We start from the raw sequence: 23,559 nt of genomic DNA on the forward strand, positions 1-23,559 counted from the left end.
CAGCGCTAATTCGAACTAACTTAGCTCGAATTAGTTAATTCGAACTAAGCTAATTCGAACTAACACATCTAGAACTAAAAACTAGTTTGAATTAGCGTTTTGCTAATTCGAACTAGCGCGTCCACACTGATTGGACGCAGGGGCGCATTTAAGGGTGGCTGAAACCGGTTCTGGCAGGGCATCAGGTCAGTAGTTGCTTTGTGTGGCTGCTGTCTGAGGCTATCTGAGGCTCGTGCTTAAAGGGACCCCCCCGGACAGCCGGTTCTCAGCTTTTCCTGCTTGCTTGCCAACCTAACCTAGGGACAGCAAAGCGTTGGTCTCTGCGCCCGTCTGTGTCGGTGTTTTCCTTCGGGGACGCCGCCGCAGGTGGCAACATGGAGCCACAGCTTGCCCTGCACCTTCTGGTGCACTTTCTGGACTTGCTGCTGCAAGCCTGCCAGCAATGGCTCGAGGCTGCCTGGCACCACCTCGTGCACGTCAGCCTCCTGCCTCTCCACCTGGCCGCCCTCGGGGCCGTGGAGGAGCCGCGGCAGCGCCCCGGCACCGGCGTGCCCCGCCGCATCTGGTGTCTGGACACGAGCAGCGACTGGTGGGACCGCATCGTCCTGGAGTGCTGGGAAGACCGACAGTGGACCCAGAACTTCAGGATGAGGAGGAGCTCCTTCCTGGAGCTCTGAGAGTGGCTCGCCCCTGCTCTGCACAGAAGGGACACTCACATGAGGCCCGCCATCCCCCTCCAGAAGTGGGTGGCCATCGCCCTCTGGAAGCTTTCCATGCCGGACAGCTACCGATCCGTCAGGAACCAGTTCAGCGTGGGGAGATCCACCATCAGAGCGGTGCTCATGCAGGTATGGCACTTGTCGGCCACTGCGCTGGGGGAAGAGGGAGGCTGCAAGGAGGGGATGGGCCGCCCCAGGGACAAAGGGGAGAAGGGAGGAGGCGAAAGCACCCCGCTCCGGAGGGGTTGGTCTGTCCCGGCCGTACTACATGCCGCCAGGGGGGTTGCTTCTGGGAGTGGGGCGCGGGGCACTGCCAGGGCACGAACGCTCCCAGCCACCCGGGCGCCCCACTGATTGGCGCTTTGCTGTGTCTCTCTCCACAGGTGGTCAAGGCCATCAACCGGGTGCTGCTCCGCAGGGCGGTCCACCTCGCCGACCCGGACGCCGTCATCCGGGGATTCAGCGCCCTCAGCTTCCCCAACTGCGGGGGGCCATCGATGGGACGCACATCCCCATCCGTGCCCCGGAACACCAGGTGTTATCGCAAGGGGTACTTCTCCGTGATCCTGCAGGCCGTGTGTGACCACCGGGGACAGTTCACGGACATTAATGTGGGCTGGTCCGGCAAAGCACACGACGCCCGGGTGTACCGCAACTCCTCCATGTGCCAGCGGCTGCAGGATGGGACCTTCTTCCCCAACCGCCACATCAGGGTCGGGGACGTGGACATGCCCGTGTGCCTGGTGGGGGATGCCGCCTACCCACTGCATCCGTGGCTGATGAAGCCCTACACGGGGCACCTCAATCCCTCCCGCCAGGCCTTCAATGCCAGGCTGACCAGGGCCCGCATCGTGGTGGAGGGGGCCTTCGGACGACTGAAAGCCCGCTTTCGATGCCTCCTCACCCGCCTGGACCTGGCCAAGCACAACATCCCTCCCGTGGTGGCAGCATGTTGTGTGCTCCACAATTTATGTGAGAGAAAGGGGGAGGCTTTCCTGCCAGCCTGGATGGTTGAGGCTGACCGCATGGCTGGCCACTACGGTCAGCCCCACACCGCCGCCGTCCGGGAAGCCCAGCGGGGGGGCCGTCCGGATCCGGGAAGCCCTGCGGGAGAGCTTCCTGGTGGAGGAGGAGGACTGACCTCTTCCTTGCATGCCCCACTGGGGCCTTCTTCCACCCTACCCCGCTTCCCTTTTCCCCTCCCTACCTACTGTCAAATAAAGACACCTGTTTTTCAAACAAAAACGTCTTTTTATTTCACATAACTGGAGTGGGGGGATGGAGGAATGAGGGTGCGAGAGGGGAGGGGGAAACCTGGGACGAGGGAGCAGGAAGGGGAGGGAAGGGAGGAAGGGAAAGGAAAGGTCAGGGGTGGGGGTCCGGCTGCCTCTCCCATCTCACAACACTGTGGGTCCGGGGGCGTTGGTGGGGAATGGTTGTGGAGGGTGGGGCAGGAGGGACGGGGTGTGTGGAGGAAGCAGGAGCGAGAGCAGGAGGGGGAGCAAGGGGAGCAGGAGGGGGAGCAGGGGGAGCAGGAGCAGGAGCAGGAGCAGGAGGAATTGGGAAGCGGTCCAGCAGGCTCTGGAGGTGGCCTCGCAGGGCACGGTCCTGCTCCTCCAGGGCCTCCAAACTCCTCTGGTGCAGCCTCAGGTCCTCCTGGACCCAGTGCTCCTGGATACGGATCTGTTGCTCCAGGAACCGGAGGTGCCGCCTCTGGTACTCCTCTTGGTTCCTGGCTCTCCTGCTGGCCCGGGCGCGGGCGGCTGCTGCAGGCGGGGTGGTGCGCCCTGCAGGCCCAGGTGCTGCGGCTGTGGTGAAACCAGAACAGCGGTCAATTACCCCAGGGGCCCAGGTGTGTGAAACCCAGCTCCCCTCTGCAAGGCCAGGGCCCCTGCAGGATCCCCGGCTGCTGCTCCGTGGTGGGCAAGGCCCAGGGGCACGGTCCCTGGGCTCCCTCTCGCCCCAGTCCCCCGTACACATAAGGGGAGCACGATGGTACTCACATGTGGATGCCTCCCCGGCCTCGGACGACACAGGCGAGTGGCTCTGTGGGGTGCCTCGGGGGTCCCAGGTCCTGGGCAGGCTGCCGGCAGGCTCCTGGCTCTCGGAGCCCTCCTCCTCCGTCTCCTGGAGCGGTCCCTCTGCCCCGGGGTCTATCACGTCCTGGGGGGCAGGGACGGCATGAGCCCCCAGGAGGTGGTCCAGAGCCTGGAAGTGGGGGCAGGCCTCCGGGTCGGCCCCTGGCAGGCAGGCCCGGGAGTAGGACTGCCGCAGGTCCTTGATTTTGCAGCGCACCTGCTCCTGGCTGCGCTGGTGGCCCCTGGCGGCCAGGCTGGCAGCCATGCGGCCGTAGACTGCCGCGTTCCTGTGGCTAGTGCAGAGAGCGTGGACATTGGAGGCTTCCCCCCAAACCTCAATGAGGTCCACGATCTCCGCACTAGACCAGGCGGGCGCCCGCCTCTTGCGGACCCGGGCAGGGTTCTGGGAGCCGCCAGGCTGGTCCTGGGAAGAGGGGGAGGGCTGGGTGTCATCGGGTGGCTGGCTCATGGGTGTCAGCTGCTGGGTGTGCTGGCACGGGTGCTGGCAGCCTTGCAACTGGCACAAACTGTGTAGCCAGCCTGTGACCCTTTAAGGGCTCCGGGGCCGGGAGGGGGCAGTAGAGTTTGCCTGGTGTTGGCCAGAGTGGCCACCAGGGCAAGCTGGGAAGGGCTAGCCTCCCACTAGTTCGAATTAAGGGTCTACACAGCCCTTAATTCGAACTAGTAAGTTCGAACTAGGCTTAATCCTCGTGGAATGAGGTTTACCTAGTTCGAACTAAGCGCTCCGTTAGTTCGAATTAAATTCGAACTAACGGAGTGCTAGTGTAGCGCCTATGCAAGTTAGTTCGAACTAACTTTGTAGTGTAGACATACCCTGAGTTCATTAATGAACACTGGTCCAATGGCCATTCTTTGACAACAGGGGGTGGAAGATGTGGAACAGCTTAATCTGCATTTTAGTAACAACATGGAATCTCAAGGTTCCATCTCTCCATTCTCGCCATGCGAAGGAACTTTACCTAGGGGAAACACTCAGGAAAGTTTATTTCAAAGGGTGACTGGAGTAGAAAAGGGAGGAGCAAAAACACCCTAGGAATTCTCTCTTCCTTTCTCACCTTCTCTCACTCTTTCACCTAAGAAGACAAAGGAAACAGCCTTTGGACTTTGGGATGGGGTTTGACCTGAAAATGTGATCAGTCTTGTTGCTTGGAACATGTGGTGAGCATTTTACCTTGAATTAAATCTAGGTTGTTATGTTTTAATTGCTGTATTTCTCTTACATCCATTTTGGATCTGAATGCTCCCTCGTTGTAGTGAAATAAACTTGTCAGACTTTAATCAAAACTAAGCCCGTGTTGTAGTTAAACTGAACTGCTTGGGTCATTCCAGTTTAAGAGTAAATTGTTGAATATTGACCTCACCCTGTTTACAAACAGGACAGACTTCTAATATCTGAACTGGCTAGGAGAGGACTGGCCAGGGCAGAGCACACATAGTTGGGGGCAGGTCACCCTGCAAATGGCAACCAAGGCTGGTGGAAGCCCAAGTATGACTGGAGTATTGTTGGCTGGCTGCAGCTAGACACAGACACTTTGGTTGTGACCAGCATGCTGTTCGGCTGTTTGTGAGGGGTCCAGGTTGGGAATTATAGCAGCAAAGCATTACAATGCAGGCCGGGTTGCAGGGCAAGTGATGACCACTCACTAGTCTAGATTTCATTTCCAGGATGTGATAAACCTGTGTTAGCACCTATTGTAAACAGAGTTTAATACATTGTTAGAACTGTGGCTGGCATTGACTGACCTTATGGGCAATTAGTTAACTTGTTTTAAAGGTTCTTAAGCCCTGTCTACACTGCATATCCAAAGTAATTAATGGTGGGAGGTTTTGCTAGATGACATTCTTAACCTTGACTAAATTATCTCTTTATTAACTGGGCAGTATTTGTCCTAAGTAACTACTATTTCCTGTGGGTTTGCAGGTGATAAAAAGTACAATAATGACCAGCCATTTAATATCTGCAGTTTTGTCTCATTTCCCTCTTATCTTTCATTAAACTAGATAATAATGTGCCACTTCATTAATCTAGCACATCGCGTCTCTCGCTTTAAAGGAAAACCATGTAGTTGTCAGACTGCAGTAAACTGTATGGCAGTATTTATTACTGTAAATTTTAATGTCTCTTAGTTTCACAAAACACTAAACTACAGATGGGAAGAAATGGCCTCACGCTACCCCCTACTGACTGACTGTTCAATCAATCCATATTTACATTTCTAAAGTGCGTTAATGTACAGGCCCTAGGGTACCACAGAAGGCTAGTATAAAAATGTTTTAAATGCCAAATCTCCAAAAAACAAACAAACAAAAAACCCAAACAAACCATGATTTCAGCTTTCAAATTCAGCCTAGGTATAAGAGGTGTTACTCTGCTGATTGGCACTACACCAGGATAGATTTACTATGTGAATCCCAAATTCTACTAGATTAAAAAAAATGAAATGCAATAGCTGGGAAGCTTTATGCACAAGTGCACATTACCCATAAAAGACAATCCAAATTCATGAAGCATACAAAAAAACATTTAAAAGCCAAATGAATGAGGGAAACCTGGTTATGAGAAATAAAAAGGTCTCTTAAATGGGGTGTACGAGAGTCTGCGGGTACTCATAGCTTTACTTGAAATCAGTGAAGTGCATTCAATCTTGCTGTGATGTGATTGAAGGACTTAGATATGGGGAAAGAGCTCAGCTTACAAATTTTGTATAAACTGCAGATATTAAGCTATTGCTGGAAGACCTGGAACAATGATTTGCTATAGATTTCAATCCAGGATGAAACACAAGATTGGAAGTAAAGTTTCAGTAAAAGAAAGGAGACTCAACTAGAAAGTTTGAAGCCAGATTCAGATGTGACTCCAAATTTTCCAAGATTTGTGAGCATTAAGCCTTAAAAGGAACACTTTATGGTGAGAGGTATTTGCTGTTATAGAAACAGTTATCATTGACTAAGACATTCATAGACAACACCTCAAGCTGCTCTATCAGAGAACTGTGTGTTTAAGAAAGTTTGAAGGCCTAAAAAGTAAAAACACTGTTATGGAAAGCATCCAGAACCCTCTCAAGATATGCAGAGACTGAAAAGTGTACATCTTGGACTAGAGCAGGATGGTTAACACTTAGAGGTATCATAAGTTAGCTATGGAAGGATGAACCACCAATTTTCCACGACTGTCCAAACAGAATTCCACATGGAGGCTAATGTCACTACGAGCGGTGGCGACTCTTCTCCAGAGCTTCCACCCCATCTTTGAAGGGTCAGCCATGAGATGGTCACCAGCAGCAGTACTGATCTTAAGTGAGTCTTTCTGCTGGGAAGGAAGGGTGCGCAAAGCTTAAAGCACACAGAGAAAAGGGCATCCCTGAGACATCCACTGATTTGCAGAGTTGGCTTCTATTTTCACCACAGATTCTTTGGATCCACAGGATTTGTAGATACACTCCAGACATTGCAAGCCCTTCGCTTTTGTAAGGAGAATCAGGCGAGTTGACAGCAGGGTTTACTTTGTTGAGATAATGAGCTATTTCCCCCCTCTAGCTGAGTTGGCCATAGGATCATCAAGCTCATATATAACCAACTAGTCAGTGGAAGCATAGAACTGCAAAATACATTCCTATATAAAATTCATTCCTTTAGGGACCCCATAGTGTAAAGTCTGCATGTTGATTCCCTAGAGCTCCTGACTACATTATTATTGCTGTTAACATAGGAATTGCCGTACATCAGGCTCACAGTCCACTGACTCCAGCCTCCTGTCTGTATACAGTGGCCAAAAGCAGATGCTTAGGAGGCCAACACAAGAACCAACACTGTAGGTAGAGTGAGAGACCCTCTTTCACCCATCCAGTCCATGGAGACCTCATCCAAAACTTGACTAGTGAGAGATTGGTTTGCTCCCTGAAGCATGAGATTTTTATCCCTCCAAAACCATTTTTTTTTGCTTTAGTTGTTGTAATGATGGTTACTCTTGTTATCCCTACAAACAATTTCAATGTATATTATGAAAGCACAAAATATACACGAAGTGGTTTAAAAACAATAGGTAAATGGGCATTGCGCCAAAGAGCTCGCGTTCTAATGCTAGTCGTGGCACAGCACAAAGCAGTTAACATAGGAAGGGAAGACAGGTGCAACAGCAGTTAAAGATTATAAAAGTAATGGCACATGAATCCTTAGTCATTGCATGCCTGTATGCTGAGAACTTTCATTTCCTAATATGTACAAGATGCCTCCACACCTTAAAAGCCCCTTTAAGAGCACCATGCTCCCTAACCCCTACCAATCTATGCAATGCTGTTGAAGCAGTGTTGGTCCCAGGATACTAGATAAAAGGTGGGTTCAATAATACCTTTTATTGGTCTAACTTCCGTTGGTGAGACAAGTTTTTGAGCTACACAGAGCTGAAGAAGAGCAGAGGTCCATTGTGCTTCACCTCCATTATGCTCCTCGTGTTGCAGGTTCCCATGGCAATAGAGGATGTCACCATTCCTATCCCCAGTACCCTAATACAGTGAAAAGAGCTGGCAATGTCTCTCATGGCAGGATGAGGGGAGCTAATCCTTACAAGCTGTAAAGAGAGACATTCTTGACCCATGTGGTACCATGGGGATCCCTTGGTCCTTTTCTTGTCTGATCCCACCCTACATGGGGGAGGGGGTTATCACAGAAAAAAAACAGCAAAATCACAAGTTCTAGTTCAGCTATAAAGTAGCAGAAGGAGAACTTGTTCCTTGGGCAAGGTGTCTGCCACCTGCCACTCTGCTATGCAAGTGCCTGGATCTTGCCTGAGGGACAGGGGTTTAGTCCAGATGAGCTCCTCTTCCCCATCCGTCACTGATACATCTGTACTTGCTGTTAGTGAAACGTCTGGCTTCTAACAAGGCTGCCCCTCACCTTTGTGATATTCTGATCACAAACTATTCTGACATATTACCAGAAAAACAGACTAGGAAAAGCAATTGCAAATGGTCATAGCCAACAAAGTCAAAAGTAACATTCCAAGAGCAGCATTATATAAATATGCTATTGGCTATGGAATCTGTGAGAAATTTGTTAAAGTGGCACATACAAAAAGTTAAAAAAAAATCCACTGCCCTCTAATTTTTTCCTTCATCTTAAATGTGTCATAATTAAAAGGGAGAATGTATGCCTGAATTATTAGCAATGGGATGCTTTGGCTGATCTCATTTTATAAATTTCACTGGATGCAGAATTTTTATGGGTGATCTGCTTCTTTATTTAGGATAATATTCTAGAAGCAATGATGCAGATTAGTTTGTTTTGGCTTTGGCTTGCTGTTCAAATATGATTGTTTTTGCAGTTTAAAAAGGACCCACGGAATTGTTTATATTAGTAATTCCATACAGTTCCTCTGATGAATCCTGGGAATTATATTTACAGTACAACTTAAATGGTACAATGGTATTACTGAGAAAAAAGTCTTTTAAGAAAAATGTAATAATTATATTTGGCTACTTTACAGATAGAATATAATGTGATCGGTAGACTAGTATGGTTTGTAGTAATTAAAGTTTTGTGTTACTGAAATGATACACTAAAGTGGGTAGATCATAAGGTGCACATTTTCATTTATATTAGATCACTTGCTCTTAGTTAGCATTTTACAGATGGTGTAAATTCTGGAAATAACAAAAATACTAATGAATACCGCCCTATTTGTTGAGCTTTAGTGTGTTGGCATTTATACTTTAAGAAGTAAAGGCGTATCTATATCTGGGATTTTCAAAAGGCACTGAGTGAGATAAGCGATTAAATTCCACAGATGCAATGAAAATTGTATAGCTGATTTCCTTAGGTAGTGTAAAGATATGCCCACCTATACAATTCAATTTTCTGGACAACCTTTTTTCCAGGTTACTTTGTATTGATTGAATGGCTTATATTCTGATCATATTTTTAAAGGGACTATTTTAGATTTGCATGTATTAACTGAGATCAGAATCTAACTACAAGACTGATGCAAGCAAGGCCCATTTGAAATTAGTGGAAAAATTCCCACTTTAATGGACACTGAATCGGGCCCTTTGTGCAGCACCACTGGTCATAATAACCCCATTGTGCCCCCCAAATAAGAGTGATTAGGAGTAATGGGAAGCTGACCACCAAGGCTTGAGACACAAGCATACTATGTTACATTTCTATTATCTATTATCCCTACTACTGACACTGTTTCTTCTAATAAATATTGAAGCTCTATTTTGAGGCAAGACTGAAACAGATGGAAACTTTGGAGAAGAAAGCAACATATACTGCACCATAAATTATGCACTATTCTGTGCTATTCTAGGCTACTTTTCTAGGCTACTTTTCCCTAAGAACACAAAGAATCTCTTTCTCTTGTTTAGGCAGTTTCAATTATTTCCACAAAGTTGAAATTTGTGAACTGAGTACTTGAGCATGTATTTTTAGAATAACTCTCTCTCTCTTACACACACACTCACACCCCTTCAAAGATTTTCTCTCTCACCAACAGAAATTGGTCCAATAAATGATAGTACCTCAACCACTTTCTCTCTCACACACACTACAGACAAAGTTTCATGCGTAGTTTTAGTACTACACATCTATTCATATAAGTTTATTGTGCAATATGAGCAATATTTGGGACTCACAGTTCTTCTTCTATGAATTTAAGCTTTGGAATGAAGCTAAACATTTCACATGGAGGCTCAATTTGTTTCACATACAAATATTTAACACCAACACTGAGTGAAGAGAAAGCTAGCTTTCTCTCTGCTCTTACCCGGGGTGAATTTATAGATAACAGAACTTTCCAGTTAAAGAGTTTAATTTCAATAGTTTACAATCCAAGCTATTCATTGCCAATTTGTTTCACCATAGAATTTAATCCAATATAACTGAAGACATTTCTGCCTTTGTATCTGCAGGTCTATTAACTTAGGGAAATTACTCTGCAAAGACATAACAATTCTTCTATGAAAGTTATTGAATTCTAGTACTGAAAACAGTGCATCAATAAGGAAAGGTCAGTAGAAAAACACCACAGATCAGCTTCTTCCTGGCTGTTCATGTGAGATAGCAAAGAAGTACTGCAAATGAATTATTTTTTTAAGGAAAGTAAATGCTTGATATTACCTGTCATGGCTTCTTTAGGCCTGGAATATCTGGAGATCAGTTTTAGGTAGTAGTAACATTTTCTGTTTGGGGAAAATTAGAAACATGAACTACTAATTGCAGGATTAACTGAGCTAAGGAGCCATTGAGATGTCTTTGTGGAATTTATTGACCTTTACAAGAACTTCCAACTAATTAGCAATCCTGAACTTGCTAGATTAGAAAGCGCTCACTCAACCCATTCTCATTTTTTATTCATTCAGTTTTGTTCGACTGAATACCTTCTGCTCCTCAAATACATATAGTATTGATTGGCTGTCTAAGGATTTCAAACAAGGTTCATTTTGATAAAAACTAGTACCGTATGTCTTGGCTATATTTGATCTAGTTGTTGGTGATCGGTGGGTTGTTCAAGGAGATGGCAACAACAACAGAAACAAATCCTGTAAGACACACTGTTCCAGGGATAGGTTGGTGATGAAAAAATCTGTTTTCCATCATTCACATTATTAGTTCTGAAGAACATCTGGGATGAAGTGTAAATATTACTGTGCCTCCAAGAACCGGGGTGTGTGTGTGTGGGGGGGGGGGGGGAATTAGAAGAACCAGGGACAGGGAAACAGGGAAAAATAATCCCAATTATACATACAATATGATGGGGGCTAATTTAGCTGTAACTAGTCAAGAGGGAGATCTTGGAGACACTGTGGATAGTTCTCTGAAAACATCCACTCAATATGCAGCGGCAGTCAAAAAAGCAAACAGAATAACAGGAATCTTTAAAAGAGGGATAGAGAATGAGACAGAAATCATCTTATTGCCTCTATATAAAACCATGGTACATCCACATCTTGAATACTGCATACAGATGTGGTCACTTCATCTCACAAAGGATATATTGGCATTGGAAAAGCTTCAGAAAAAGGCAACAAAAATGCTTAGGGTTTTGGAACAGGTCCCACGTAAAGTGATATTAAAGAGACTGGTACTTCTCAGCTTACAAAAAGGAGACTAAGGGGAGATATCAAATCATGACTGATGAGGAAAAAGTGAATAAGGAAATATTATTTACTTGATCCCATAATATAAGAATTAGGGGAGGATGTCACCAAATTATATTATTAAGTTGCAGGTTTAAAACAAACAAAAGGGAGTTTTTCTTTATGCAGCACACAGTTAACCTGTGGAACTCTTTGCCAGAGGAGGTTGTGAAGACTAGGAATTTAACAGTGTTTAAAAAAGAACTAGATAAATTGATGGAGGTTAGTCCATCAATGACTATTAGCTAGGATGGATAGGAATGGTGTCCTAGCCTCTGTTTGTCAGAGGCTGGAAATGGATAACTGGAGAGGGATCATGTGATGATTGCCTGTTCTGTTCTCTCCCTCTGGGGCATCTGGCATTGGCCACTGTTGGCAGACTGGATTCTGGGCTAGATGGACCTTTCATCTGACCCAGTATGGCCATTTTTATGTAGGGGAGTGAAGAGAATTTTTCCTCGTGATTTTGTCTGATCTGTGAGCACAACCCAAGCCAGACTATAAGCAGAGATAGTACACTGGAAATTAGAAGCATATCTGGAAACAAAATCTTTCTCCAGTTCATGGAAAAGGCATTGAAAATCCATCTAGCCTCTTTGCGGTAGCTAGTATGACTCCAGGGATGGAGTAATGCCCCAAGCCTGATACTTAAGTCTCTAACAAAGATTAAGCAAATGGATTCATGTAGCTGTGGACAAATAGGACAGACTCCCCCCACATAATCTGCATGACCATTATATTCCCTACCTCTGGATCCAACGTAGAGTGCACATGCAGGTGGGCTGTGCATCTCTTGTCCTTTCTGTGTAGTGTCCATTCAGGGCTTGCTGCAGCCTTTATTTAAGCTAGAGGATTTTGCCCTCAAGCAATATGTTAACTCTTTTTTTACCCTGCACAACAAAGAACAGTCTGAGCTCTGTGTATTGGGATACAAGCACACCACTGCCATTGAAATCAACAGAAGATGTGCCTGTGTGTCTGGGGGCAAAACATGACCCCTTGGCAATTATTAGCAGACAGGAAAACAGTGCATAAAACAGCCTCTTTTTTCAAGGAGCTAACATGCTTCTTCAAGAACATTGATTGCAGCTTGTCAGAAACTGTGGATAAAACAGTAAATCCTTCGAGTAGCTATTATTTATGGACTAAGTCTTGAAGAGGAAAAAGATTTATTCAATTGAAAACCTCTAGAGCTTCAATGGTCTACTGCAGAATGTTGCACTGGCCCCTTATTTCTGAATGTTTTAGATCTTTATTTTATTTGTATTTTTTTGTCTTTTCTCTCAAATAGCACTACAGAGCTTTGGTCATGTTGCCTTCTTCTTTATTGTCACACCAGTAAGGAAAGTAAGGGTGTATCCATTTAAGATTAATTTAAGATGGCTGGATGACTGTCCTTGTATCAACAAAAATAAGTATACAGGGAGGAATCATCACATATTAGCAGAGGCTATTTTTTTAAATACAAAAATGTCTAAATTAAAGTTGTGGAGTTTAACAGCAACAAAAATAGGGCTTAGAATCTATAGAGAATTTCCCACAAGCTAGAACAGCTTTCAGAAAAGCCAAATATTGCAGCTAATCTGTTTGGCAGTGTCCTATCAACACATAGGATTTGAACCTTCAAAACTTTATGCACATGAATAGTCTCATATAGGGCTGACCCAAAGGGGTGTGCTGACCTCTTCCCACCCCTGCTCCATTCACACTCCACCATTCCCCTAAGCCTCACCTCCACTCCACCCTCACCCCACCTCTTCCCATCCCTCTCCCACCTCCATTGTACCCTTTCCCCAAAGCCTCCTCTCCCAAGTTGCATGATGTGGAGGAGAAGGACTGGCACAGAGCACCAGCTGGGATTGGGCCCCTCACGCTCACTGTGGTGGCTGACACCAGAGTGACACAGCAGCCAGCTCTGCTCCACTGCCCATCTCCCAGTCCACTGTGCTCTACTTCACTGTGGTGAAGGCAAGTGGAGCAACCCGGCCCCAGCACGTTCTGCTCCCCTGGGCCCTGTGCGTCCTGTCCATAGGAAGGTTGAGGTGGCTGCCATGGGGTCCCCCAAAGCATGGGACTTGGGGTGGCTGCCATGAACCATCCTATGGATAAGATGGATCTGGTTCTATAAAACTCAGTGGGACTGCTGACAGGAATTAAGTTATTACATGCATAACTATTTGCAAGATTACGTTGTAAAAGGTTAACACAAATATGAAATATTGAGACTGCGGGGAGAAATAACAGCTTTCAGGTATCTACAGGCTTGTTACAAGAAGGAGGGAAAAACATTATTCTACTTAACTTCTGATAAAAGGACAAGAAGCAACGGGCTTAAATTTCAGCAAGGGAGGTTTAGGTTGGACATTAAGAAAAACTTCCTACCTGTCAGGATGGTTAAGCACTGGAATAAACTACCTAGGGAGGTTGTGGAATCTCCATCATTGGAAATTTTAAAGAGCAGGTTAGACAAAATCTTGTCAGGGATGGTCTAGATCCATGGTCATCAACCAGTAGATTGCGATTGACTGGTCGATCATGGGGGCATGACCAGTCAATCATGAGGTGTTCCCAGCCCCCATTTGCTCCTCCCCAACCCCAACAAGGAGCCCACACTGGCGCTACAACCGCCTGCCTCCCACAAAAATAGAGCTAGCTCCATCTTCCTGTGGTGTGAGGGGGAAGCACCGTGGCTCTGCACCAGATCCGGCTTCTCAGGAAGTGCACTTCTTGGGAAGCCGGATCTGGCCCTCAGGACTCCCCACACACTGCAGGAAGGAAGGAAGGCAGCATGGGAAAGGAAGGGAAGACAAGAAAGTGCATACTCTTCCCCTGCCCATAACAGCGTGTACGCTTTCTTGTCTTCCCTTCCTTCCCTGTGCTCTGGGTAGGCGGTGGGGGATCGGGTGGGGTGTGTATTTAAGATGGCAGAGCAGGATCTGGAGCAGCAGGATTTTTTAAAGGAGCAGTATGTGCATTTCATCCAGTGCTGCTCACAGATCCTGCCCCAGAAAGCCTTGTCCCTGGAGACCCTCAGGTACCGGCTGAGCTGTCCCTGCCCCCTCTCTCCTGGCCTAACCCCCCGCACCACCCTGCTCCTTCCCTCGGCCAGATCCTCACCAGCACCCTGCCCTCTCTCCCCTGGCCAGACACCCACGAGAACCCTGCCCCCTCCCCCTGGCCAGACCCCCATTTGCCCCCTGCTCCCTTCCCCCTGGCCAGACACCCACCAGCAACCTGCCTCCTCCTCCTGTCCAGACACCACCAGCACCCTGCACCTGCCTCCGGGCAAGACTCCGACCAGCACCCTGTCTCCTGGCCAGACCCCCACCAGCACCCTGGCCCCAGGCCAGACACCCACTAGGACCCTGCTGCTACTCCCTGGCTAGACCTCCACCAGCATCCTGCTCTTGCCTCCTGGCTAGACACCCACCAGCACCTGCTCCTGCCCCTTCCCTCTTGGCCAGACACCTTCCGCCAGCTTGCTCATGTACCCTACTTCCCACCCAGATTCTGTACTCCCCATCCCTATCCCACTCACTGGCAGCTCTGTCCCGCAAAAATGAATCCCTCATTTTGGGTCCCAGCTCAGAGTATAGAGGGGCCCACAAAATCCACTAACCCTGGAAGCCCAGAAGAGCTAATCTGGCCTGAGGCCTTGAACCTCAGTCCTACCTACCCTCCCCCGCCCCATGGGGCTGGAGTGAGGTGTCTCAATTAGGGCCATATCAGTGAGGCTTGGAGGGTTTCAGAGGGGTTCTTTTTTTGCATCTCACTTGTGTGGTCCAGACTGATTTTTCTCTTGGTCATTGGCCCCTGACCCAAAACAGGTTCCCCGCCCCTCCCATAAATAAAGACAATGTTGAAATGTTTTGTGGTGGACATAATATTTTATTTAAAAATGAAGTCTGGCCAAATAATCCCCACATCCACAAGCCTGCAGCTTGTTCAGCACCCCAACCCTCCACCTGACTCCAACCCTCTCCAGCCTGGAGCCCCATCCCTGAGCCAGCACCCCCTTCTCCATCTCCTCCTACACCCAAATTCCCTCTCAGAGCTTGTAGCTCTCACCCCTTCCCACACCCAAATCCCTCATTCTGCACCTCCTGTCTCAAGCCATTGAGAGTGAGTAAGGGTTGGGGACAGTAAGTGATGGAGAGGAGGGAAAAGGAGGGGGCGGGGCCTCAAGGGATGGGGTCTTGGGGAAGGGATAGGGGAGATCTTGGCTTCCTCTGACATTTAAAAAGTGATTTTGGGTGTAAAAAGGTTGGAGACCGCTGGTCTAGATAGTGCTTGGCCCTGCTGTGAATGCAGAGGACTGGACCTGATGACCTCCCATTCTATGATTCTATGATAGTGTCACTGCTTTGTGACTAATAGAAACATCTGTATACAACCTTATTTAGAAAGGACAAAGAGTTATCTATAATATATAAAAATACGATCCATAACAGTGAAGGAACCACAAAACTAGAAATATTATAAGGTAAGAGAAATATTTATTTTAATTTTGCACAAGAACGAGCTTATACTGAACAAATTCAATCAAGAAATAATAAGTGCAGTAAACCAAGGAAATATAGTTGAATTTTCCCATCAGAAAACATTAAGTAGCCATGCCTGTGCATTACTTTATTACAATAACTTAAATCTTTTTTTCAGAGCATGTACTATACATAACACATCTTAGCTGCTATATTCTTTGTTCCTGAAAACATCCTCCCTTTACTCAAATTTCTGCTAGTTTCTGCAGTGAGCAATCAAACAAAATTTGTGCAGATTCAAATATTATTAGGTAAAAATCTCTGTGCCTATTGGTGTGTTGGACTTGCAAAGCTTCAGTAGGCTCAATGATCACTTCTAGTTGTCTCTGGATCTTGACATTGTTAGGCACAATGTTACAATGTGTCACTTTGCACTAACTTAATATTCTGCATAATGATGTCAGACACAGAAATAGCCAGAAGTTGAGCCTGACCTCAAAGAAAGGTTTACACATCTGAGCTTTTCTCCGGTTCCATAGATTTCATTCTAATTCAGGTAATAGTAAAGCTCACTCAATTCAGAACATTTCTGCACTTTAGATGGATAAAACTGATGTGATTTCAGTTTTGGCTTTATACAATTTTTGGTCTAAAGGTCTTTTTGTGAAGGAAAATTCTGTAACCAGAAACTGCTTGTGAGACACGGTTGTTAGCTTCACAGTTCCTGAAGGCACTGTGGATCCACTGAGCAACAAACGTGACCATTCTGTGAGAGGGGGAGGAAGGGTAAAAGAAGAGAATTAAATGGTTAGCATTATGTAAAGTCAAATTAACAACAAGAATAATTTGCCCGGTAGAAGAATTACAAATACATGTGTAAACTGGTTTTTTTTTTAGCTCTTTCTATCTTCACTTCAGTCCCATGCTCTGTGTAACATGAATCTAATGATATCCCTCATTAATCACTGCATTGTGATCCATATAATAAAATTAAGATATAGAATTGAAGTAATTTGGCAATATGCTATTTATTTCAAATATTTCAGCATTTGGTCCAGTGTGGGCTATAAAGATGGCAAAGAGAACAAAGCATTAGAACAGGGGTAGGGGACCTTTTTGGGAGGGCTGCTGATCCACAGAAGTCGGGAGCTGCACACAAGTGAGAAGGAGAAAGACACTCCCCACATTCCCTTTGCACACCAGAGCCCAGGGGGACCAAGCTAGTAGATTTTGTGTGCTCTGGCCATGCAGGGCTTCCCAATGCTGGGGGAACCCTGAGCCTCGCAGGCTGCATTAGGAGTTTTATTTAGATTTGACACAGGGAACTACAAGTTTTATTTAGCATGGATATCTCAAGTTAAGACTTGGCTGTAACTCTATCAAAGGTTAATCTTCGAATTTTTCCCTCCAGATCTTAGTTTAGACATTTTTCTATGAATGAATATTAGCAATTAATGGAACAGGTTGCTTAGATGAATAATTAAAGTAATGAAGAAAAGATATGTGTTGCATTTCTACCTCTTCTCAATATGACTCTCTTACAGGGTGTATAATTTTAAAATTACAGTAAATAAATGTAGTCAATTGAAGTACAGGGTTGATTAAAGATCAGGGAGGTAAGACTCATTCATTCATTTTCTTGACTGTATGTGGCAGTGACTAGATAACTATGCCAGAAATCCTAGCGTTCACCGTCTTGTGATTTGAAATGGTTTTGTAGCTAAGTCAGCTTGAGCTGATGCCTGGCTTTCTGATTTTGTGTAAACCTATTTTGCAATAGCTTGGTTAGAGAGGCTTATCTTAAAGCTTTGGCCTGCTATGTGATGCATTGCTAGAAAACGGTGAAATGAAACACTACAAATGAGACACATAGTGGTATGGTATTTATATTTTGTGCTACAGAACCAAACTATACAAGCTGTGCTATAGTATTTGCCTTGTTTGCTTGGATTAGACTGCTTGGGTAGAAAACAAAGTTAAAATTCTTACAGTACATGTCAAACAAGAACATGGTGTTGGAAGGAAACAAACTAGGTTTAATACTTTGACAAATGGTTCAAGTAATTTTTAAAGATTCTGGCTCTAATTATACGGTTATGCCTTGTAACACCTGAAAATTCATAACATGGAAAACCTAAAGGTAAGTAGTGAATCTAGTTTAAACAGGCATAGTGACTATTTGGTAAAAGTATTACACCAACATGGAGTACACTGGTTGAACTGGTTTCCTCTGTAAAGCCTTGCAATGGGGGCTTTGCATGAGGCATTGGGAGTCCACAGAGCTTGGTAAAGTACCTGTATTACTCTTACTGGGTCAAATTATGCTCAGAGTTTATAAAGCAATAGTTGGTACTGGTAGCTCATGGCTCTGTATAAACTGGTTGTGAAATAGAGAGATCAGTCTTGGAGTACAAAAGGGTAGAATAGATGGGAAATGGTCCATAGCTGACAGCGAGTGGAATTGATACAAATAAGTTCCATCTACATTCCCCAGGCATCTCAACAATAGGGGATTCTAATCTTGTTTCTTCTTCTAAGTGGAGCCTTAGACATTACTCTAGCCCTAGGGAAAGGACATGGGTTGAGATATGAAATTACGTGGCAGGGCTACAGATCTCCATCCTAATGGATCCTTCACTTTCTCCCTCTCTTTGTGGCTGGTCACTACTGTTGTGGAACTGCTATTTGCCATTCTTCAGTTATACACAATACAAAATACAGTGCCCCTCATACATATATAATGGAAACACTTTATTCTGGCATCCCTTCTTTACTTCTTTTTGAAGAGACAGCAGAATTCACTGAAGCTTTTCACCATTAACCTTTCTTCTAAAGATAATGTGTGCCTTAACCCTGAGGAATATTAAAGACCCAAATTATATGGATTCAGCTGTCAGTTTTAAACCAAGAAAAAGTGGAGTTTTTGCCATTACAAAACTGAAAATATTTGATCATCACAATTGTCAAGGAGAAAATAGCATTTCTGGTAATTTGATGCTCATTCCATAAAATGTATTTCCTGTATGGGGTCAGATCTTACTGACCTTTGGAAATCATTTGACACTATAAGTATCTGCAAAATAGCATGGGGCTGGCAGGAGTAAGATCTGCCATTACAGTCGAAGCAAGATGTTTCTGTGGAACAGATATGTTCAAGGTGAGATACAACAGGGACTATGATGCTATAAGATTTCTGTCTCGCTGGTGAATTTAAACCATCTGGTTCTTAAAAGCTCTCTCCCACTGACAGAAGAGACTGAAGTAAACAAAGCTGAACATTTTATATTACAACCTTTGAACAGCAAGTGTGGAAACAGACTTCCCACTGACCAGACTAAAAGTATTAATATTTATAAGCCCCGCAACCACCTGGTCAGGAGGATCCTTGGCTTGATAATCTCAATGCTGTTTACCTTGCATTGGCAGAGGGTGCACTCTGTGCCGTGTTTAATCCAAGAAGATCCAGTGAAGCGAACGACATTAGTTTCATCCAGACATGTCTTAGTGATGTCATTACGAATGGTGTCTGCCTGGCAGGGGTCAGTGACACAGCGAGGGCAACACTCACTCTTGGGGAGTACACTGAATTCACATTCCATCTCTGGACAAGGCAAAGGCCAACAGTCAACTTCACCCTGCTGTTAAAAAAAAGGAACAAAGAGAGATCACTTTAGGTATTCTATTCTGTTTCTGATGTATTTTTAGTTGTTTTATGAATCAATGTATTGTCTCTTTGGGTACGTCTACACTACAGCGCTAGTTCGAACTAACTTAGTTCGAATTAGTTAATTCGAACTAAGCTAGTTCGAACTAACGCGTCTAGAACTAAAAACTAGTTCGAACTAGCGTTTTGCTCATTCGAACTAGCAAGTCCACATTGAGTGGACTCTGAACAGGGCTTAAGGATGGCCGGAAGCAGTGCCGGCAGGGCATAAAAGGAGGACTTAGAGCATGGAGATGCTGTCTCAGGCTAGCCGAGGGCTGCGCTTAAAGGGTCCCGACCCCCACCCTGGACACACAGTTCTAAGGGGTGCCCCGCTTGCAAAGAAGTTCTGGCTTGGAGTGCCCTGAGTGCCCACACTGGGCACATCACACCACTCGGCCATCAGCCCGGCTGCACTTGCCGCAGGCTGCCATCTGGGGAGAGGGAGTAATTGGGGGGCTGCAGGAGAGCTTCCACCCCCAGAAGCCCGCAGAGCCAGCCCAGTCCTCCCCATCGGGGGCTCGTACCCCATTCCTCCCTCACCTCCTTCCACTTACCCTTCCTTAGCCCCCTTCTTATTGATGTACAAAATAAAGATAACGTTTCTTCCAACATTGACTCTGTCTTTATTGAACAAAAACTGGGGGAGACTGGGAAAAGGAGGTGGGAGAGGGGAAGAGAAAGGCTGGGAGAGGGGAGGGCAACTAACATGATCAGGGGTTGGGAACAGGTCCCAGATGAAGAGAGGCTACAGAGACTGGGACTGTTCAGCTTAGAAAAGAGGAGACGGAGGGGGGACAGGATAGAGGTCTCTAAAAGCAGGGGTTGGGTGGAGAGGGTGCATTCAGAAAAGTTCTTCCTGAGTTCCCATAAAGAAGGACTAGAGGACACCAAAGGAAAGGAATGGGTAGCAGGCTTGAAACTAGTAAGAGAAAGTTGTTGTTCTTGACAAAGCAAATAGTTAACCTGTGGAACTCCTTGCTGCAGGAGGCTGTGAAGGCTAGAACTACAACAGAGTTTAAAGGGAAGTGAGATCAAGTGATGGAGGTTGGGTCCATGGAGTCCTATTAGCCAGAGGGTAGGAGTGGTGTCCCTGCCCAAGGTTTGTGGAAGGCTGGAGAGGGATGGCATGAGACAAATGGCTTGGTCACTGTCTTCGGTCCATCCCCTCCAGGGTCCCTAGGGTTGGCCGCTGTCGGCAGACAGGCTACTGGGCTAGATGGACCTTTGGTCTGACCCAGTACGGCCATTGTAAGCTCAGGGCTCAGGGTCGGGGGTCTCAGTGGACCCCCTTGATTTTCATGCACACCTGGTCCTGGGTGGCCAGGCTGGCAGCTCTCCTGCCCTAGACGGCCACTTTCCTGTGCCTAGTGCGGAGATCGTGGACGAGGTCCACGATGTCCGCACTAGCCCAGGAAGGTGCCCGCCTCTTGCGGTCCAGGGCAAGCTCCCGGGAGCCGCCAGCCTGGTCCCGGCAAGAGGGGGTGGGCTGGGGGGCATCGGGTGGGTGGCTCTGTGCCGTGCCAGGTGCAGGGTCTGCTAGCTGGGTGCTGGCAGGCTTGCACCTGGCACGGGCACCGTAGCCAGCCCGTGCCCCTTTAAGGGGTCCGGGGCCGGGAGGGGGGCATAGAGTTTCCCTGGTGTTGGCCAGAGTGGCCACCAGGGAAACCTGGGGAGGGCTAGCCTCCCACTAGTTCGAACTAAAGGGCTACACAGCCCTTAGTTCGAACTAGCTAGTTCGAACTAGGCGTTAGTCCTCGTAAAATGAGGTTTACCTAGTTCGAACTAAGCGCTCCGCTAGTTCGATTCAAATTCGAACTAGCGGAGCGCTAGTGTAGCACCTATTAAAGTTAGTTCGAACTAACGTCCGTTAGTTCGAACTAACTTTGTAGTGTAGACATACCCTTTCTGAGGGCTGGTTCTCCCATGTGGCTCTATTTAAAAGACAATGAAAAGAATTCTGATGTTCATTTCCTGTTGACAATGTGTTTTAAAAATCAATGTATCATTTCTGAAGAATGGTGAGGGTGGCAAATGGAAGGGTGAATTGGCTTAAATCAAAACAACTTAAATTACTGAACTTGATAGATTGAAATCATTCATTTCAATGCACAGGATGGAAATTCAAATTCAATTAATAGTGAACCAAAATAGAATTGTATTTATTGATTAAATAAAACTAGCTTAAATGCACTGGAAATGTGAGAAAAAAGTGTATCTAAAAGTTCATCAAAATATGCATTGCATTTAAAACAAACAGATTTATTAAACAAATGAAGCCTTGTTTGTAGTTAGTGAATTGAAATGACTGTTTATGGTCACCATCTCCTTCAGGATTTCAGAACTAGTATATCTCATCTTCTCTCGTCTAGCTTTTATTCACAGATTGGAAGAGAAAAACGAGCTTTCCTGCTTTTATAACTCCCAATTGGTTTCTTAACTTTTAAAGACTTGGCCATTAAACTGTACTATTTGAATAAATTGGAAGCAAGAAAATATTCTCTCTGCACCTACAGATGCTATTGCTGTCAAGAGCTGGTTTAGCACTTCAAAAATCTTTAGTTACAGCTGGTTAGCCAGGAACTTCCACCAGTTCAGTGGGACTGTCTTTAAAACTTGGCTGCAAACATGCACTACTTAATATTATTTCTAGAATTTACTGTAAATGTTTTTAATATATTATATCAGGTTTAAACGTCAAAATAGGCAGTCATTATTTCAAACTTAACTTTATATAAGTTTATATTTAAAAACATACCTGTATTTAATTTAATTTTTAACAATTATTTAAATAAAAAATCTAATTTTTATTATTTTTAAATTATCAGTTTTTAGCCATCCTAGTAAATGGACACCTTTACCTCCCCATCCCCTTTTCATTCGAACATCTTATTTTGACCCTGCTATATAAGGAGAAAACTGTACTCTGATCAGAGGCACTGACTTTTACTTTTCCCAGTGGGTGCCCCAAGGTCCCACCCCAACCCACTCCAACCTACTCCACCCTTAAGGCCCCACCCTTGCTCTGACTCTTCACGCCCCTACTCCTCTGAGGCCTCATGCCAGCTGCTGAGCAGCTAAATGGCAGCCTAGCTGAACAAAAATTACGTCCAAATGCATATTGGTGGGTATTGACCACCCGCACTATTTTTAACTTGGGTGCTTGAGCCCAGGAGCACCCACAGAATTGGTACGTGTGCTTGATTCTCTCCTTACTTACAGCAGTATAAATCAGGAGCAATCCCAGTGAAATCAGCATTATATGGATATAAAATTAAAGAACTACAGGTGGTTCACCAGTCTTGGAAGTCATCTGATGAGTAGTGCTTTGGTTCATCAGCAGATATACACCCAATCTGACAAGCCAGAAAGGGCAGAGCAGACTTGTAGTACCAGCAGAATCTGAAACACACTTCTTTAATTGAAGAGTGCACTAAACTGGGGTGAGTGAAGCTGGCATAGCTATACTGCCAAAGGCACAGTAGTGTAAACAAGATCCCATTTTTTGGGCATTGTTTCTTGAACAAGAGGTGCTAGTGAGGAGACATGATTGGAGGGCACAGATCTTTAGCTATCAGCTCTGTCCTCCTCTGGCCCAACTATGCCCCTAGTAGGCTGGAAGGGCTATGGGAAGAAAGGAGGAAGGTAAACAATTTGCTGTGAGGATGCAAGAGAAATAGCAGGGAGACCCAGACTTTGTATCTACTTCAGGGAATTAATGTAAAGGAAGGGACTCATTCTGTCACAAGCCTCAGTAGTATAGATGTGGGGAGTGGCCCATTCACCTTAGTGGGGTGTGCTCAGATTAATTAGGAAGCGCCAAAAGATGTCGAGGTTAGCACAATAGCTCTGGGTGGTGTGAAATAAGCCAATCATCAGAATAGGAGTCCCCTCTCACTCAGTGAGTGTTGTCCAAGGTAATCTCACTATGCATGTCAGTTTTAGTGCAACTGGAATTTTTTATTTTTCTTATTTGGGGGGAACAGTATTTGAGGAATGCCTGAACCAAATTATTCCAAACTGGCACCAGTGCCTCTGTTGTAGCGGGCCAATATCCTTGCTAATCTCATTATGCAAGTGGATTGTAAAGTACTTTGAAAATTAAAGTTCATAATGCCTAAATCTGCACCATAAATTCTACTCTGGTCCCCGAATAGCTTTTTATTTATTGTTTCTGTCAATAGGAAATGGTGGAAATTATTCACGATTGATCCTGAGAGAGTAATATCAGGATCAGAGACATAGTTTGAGGCCCACATATGTGTAAAAAATGATTAAAAGTGTAAAATTTGGATGTTTCATGATTATTTCAATGGGACTATATCTCACTTAAATAACCTCAAAAATCTTGACTACTAAACCACCCTGTGGTTATTTTCAACACAAGATTTTTTTTGAGTGCCTCTCCCCTAATCAGCTTTT

General features: G+C 45.5%; 1 protein-coding gene and 1 long non-coding RNA gene across 2 annotated transcripts in view; both read right to left on the bottom strand.

The window, feature by feature from the left end:
* The window catches only part of LOC102444385 (uncharacterized), a 45,647-nt gene extending 33,804 nt beyond the window's left edge, over positions 1-11,843 (bottom strand). The window contains exons 1-2 of the long non-coding RNA XR_001368522.4: positions 11,701-11,843; positions 9,935-9,996 (exon numbers count right to left, since the gene is read on the bottom strand). This is a non-coding gene — a long non-coding RNA (uncharacterized LOC102444385). The remainder of the gene's footprint in view (positions 1-9,934; positions 9,997-11,700) is intronic.
* Positions 11,844-15,428: 3,585 nt separating this feature from the next.
* The window catches only part of NELL2 (neural EGFL like 2), a 299,416-nt gene continuing 291,285 nt past the window's right edge, over positions 15,429-23,559 (bottom strand). The window contains exons 19-20 of the mRNA XM_006126494.5: positions 18,848-19,072; positions 15,429-16,200 (exon numbers count right to left, since the gene is read on the bottom strand). Of these exons, the coding sequence (XP_006126556.3) occupies positions 16,150-16,200; positions 18,848-19,072 (276 nt within the window). The 3' untranslated portion in view covers positions 15,429-16,149. The remainder of the gene's footprint in view (positions 16,201-18,847; positions 19,073-23,559) is intronic.

Source organism: Pelodiscus sinensis, chromosome 1 (genome assembly GCF_052426305.1).
Source record: "Pelodiscus sinensis isolate ZL-2025 chromosome 1, ASM5242630v1, whole genome shotgun sequence".
In the NCBI taxonomy this organism is placed as follows: Eukaryota; Metazoa; Chordata; order Testudines; family Trionychidae; genus Pelodiscus; species Pelodiscus sinensis.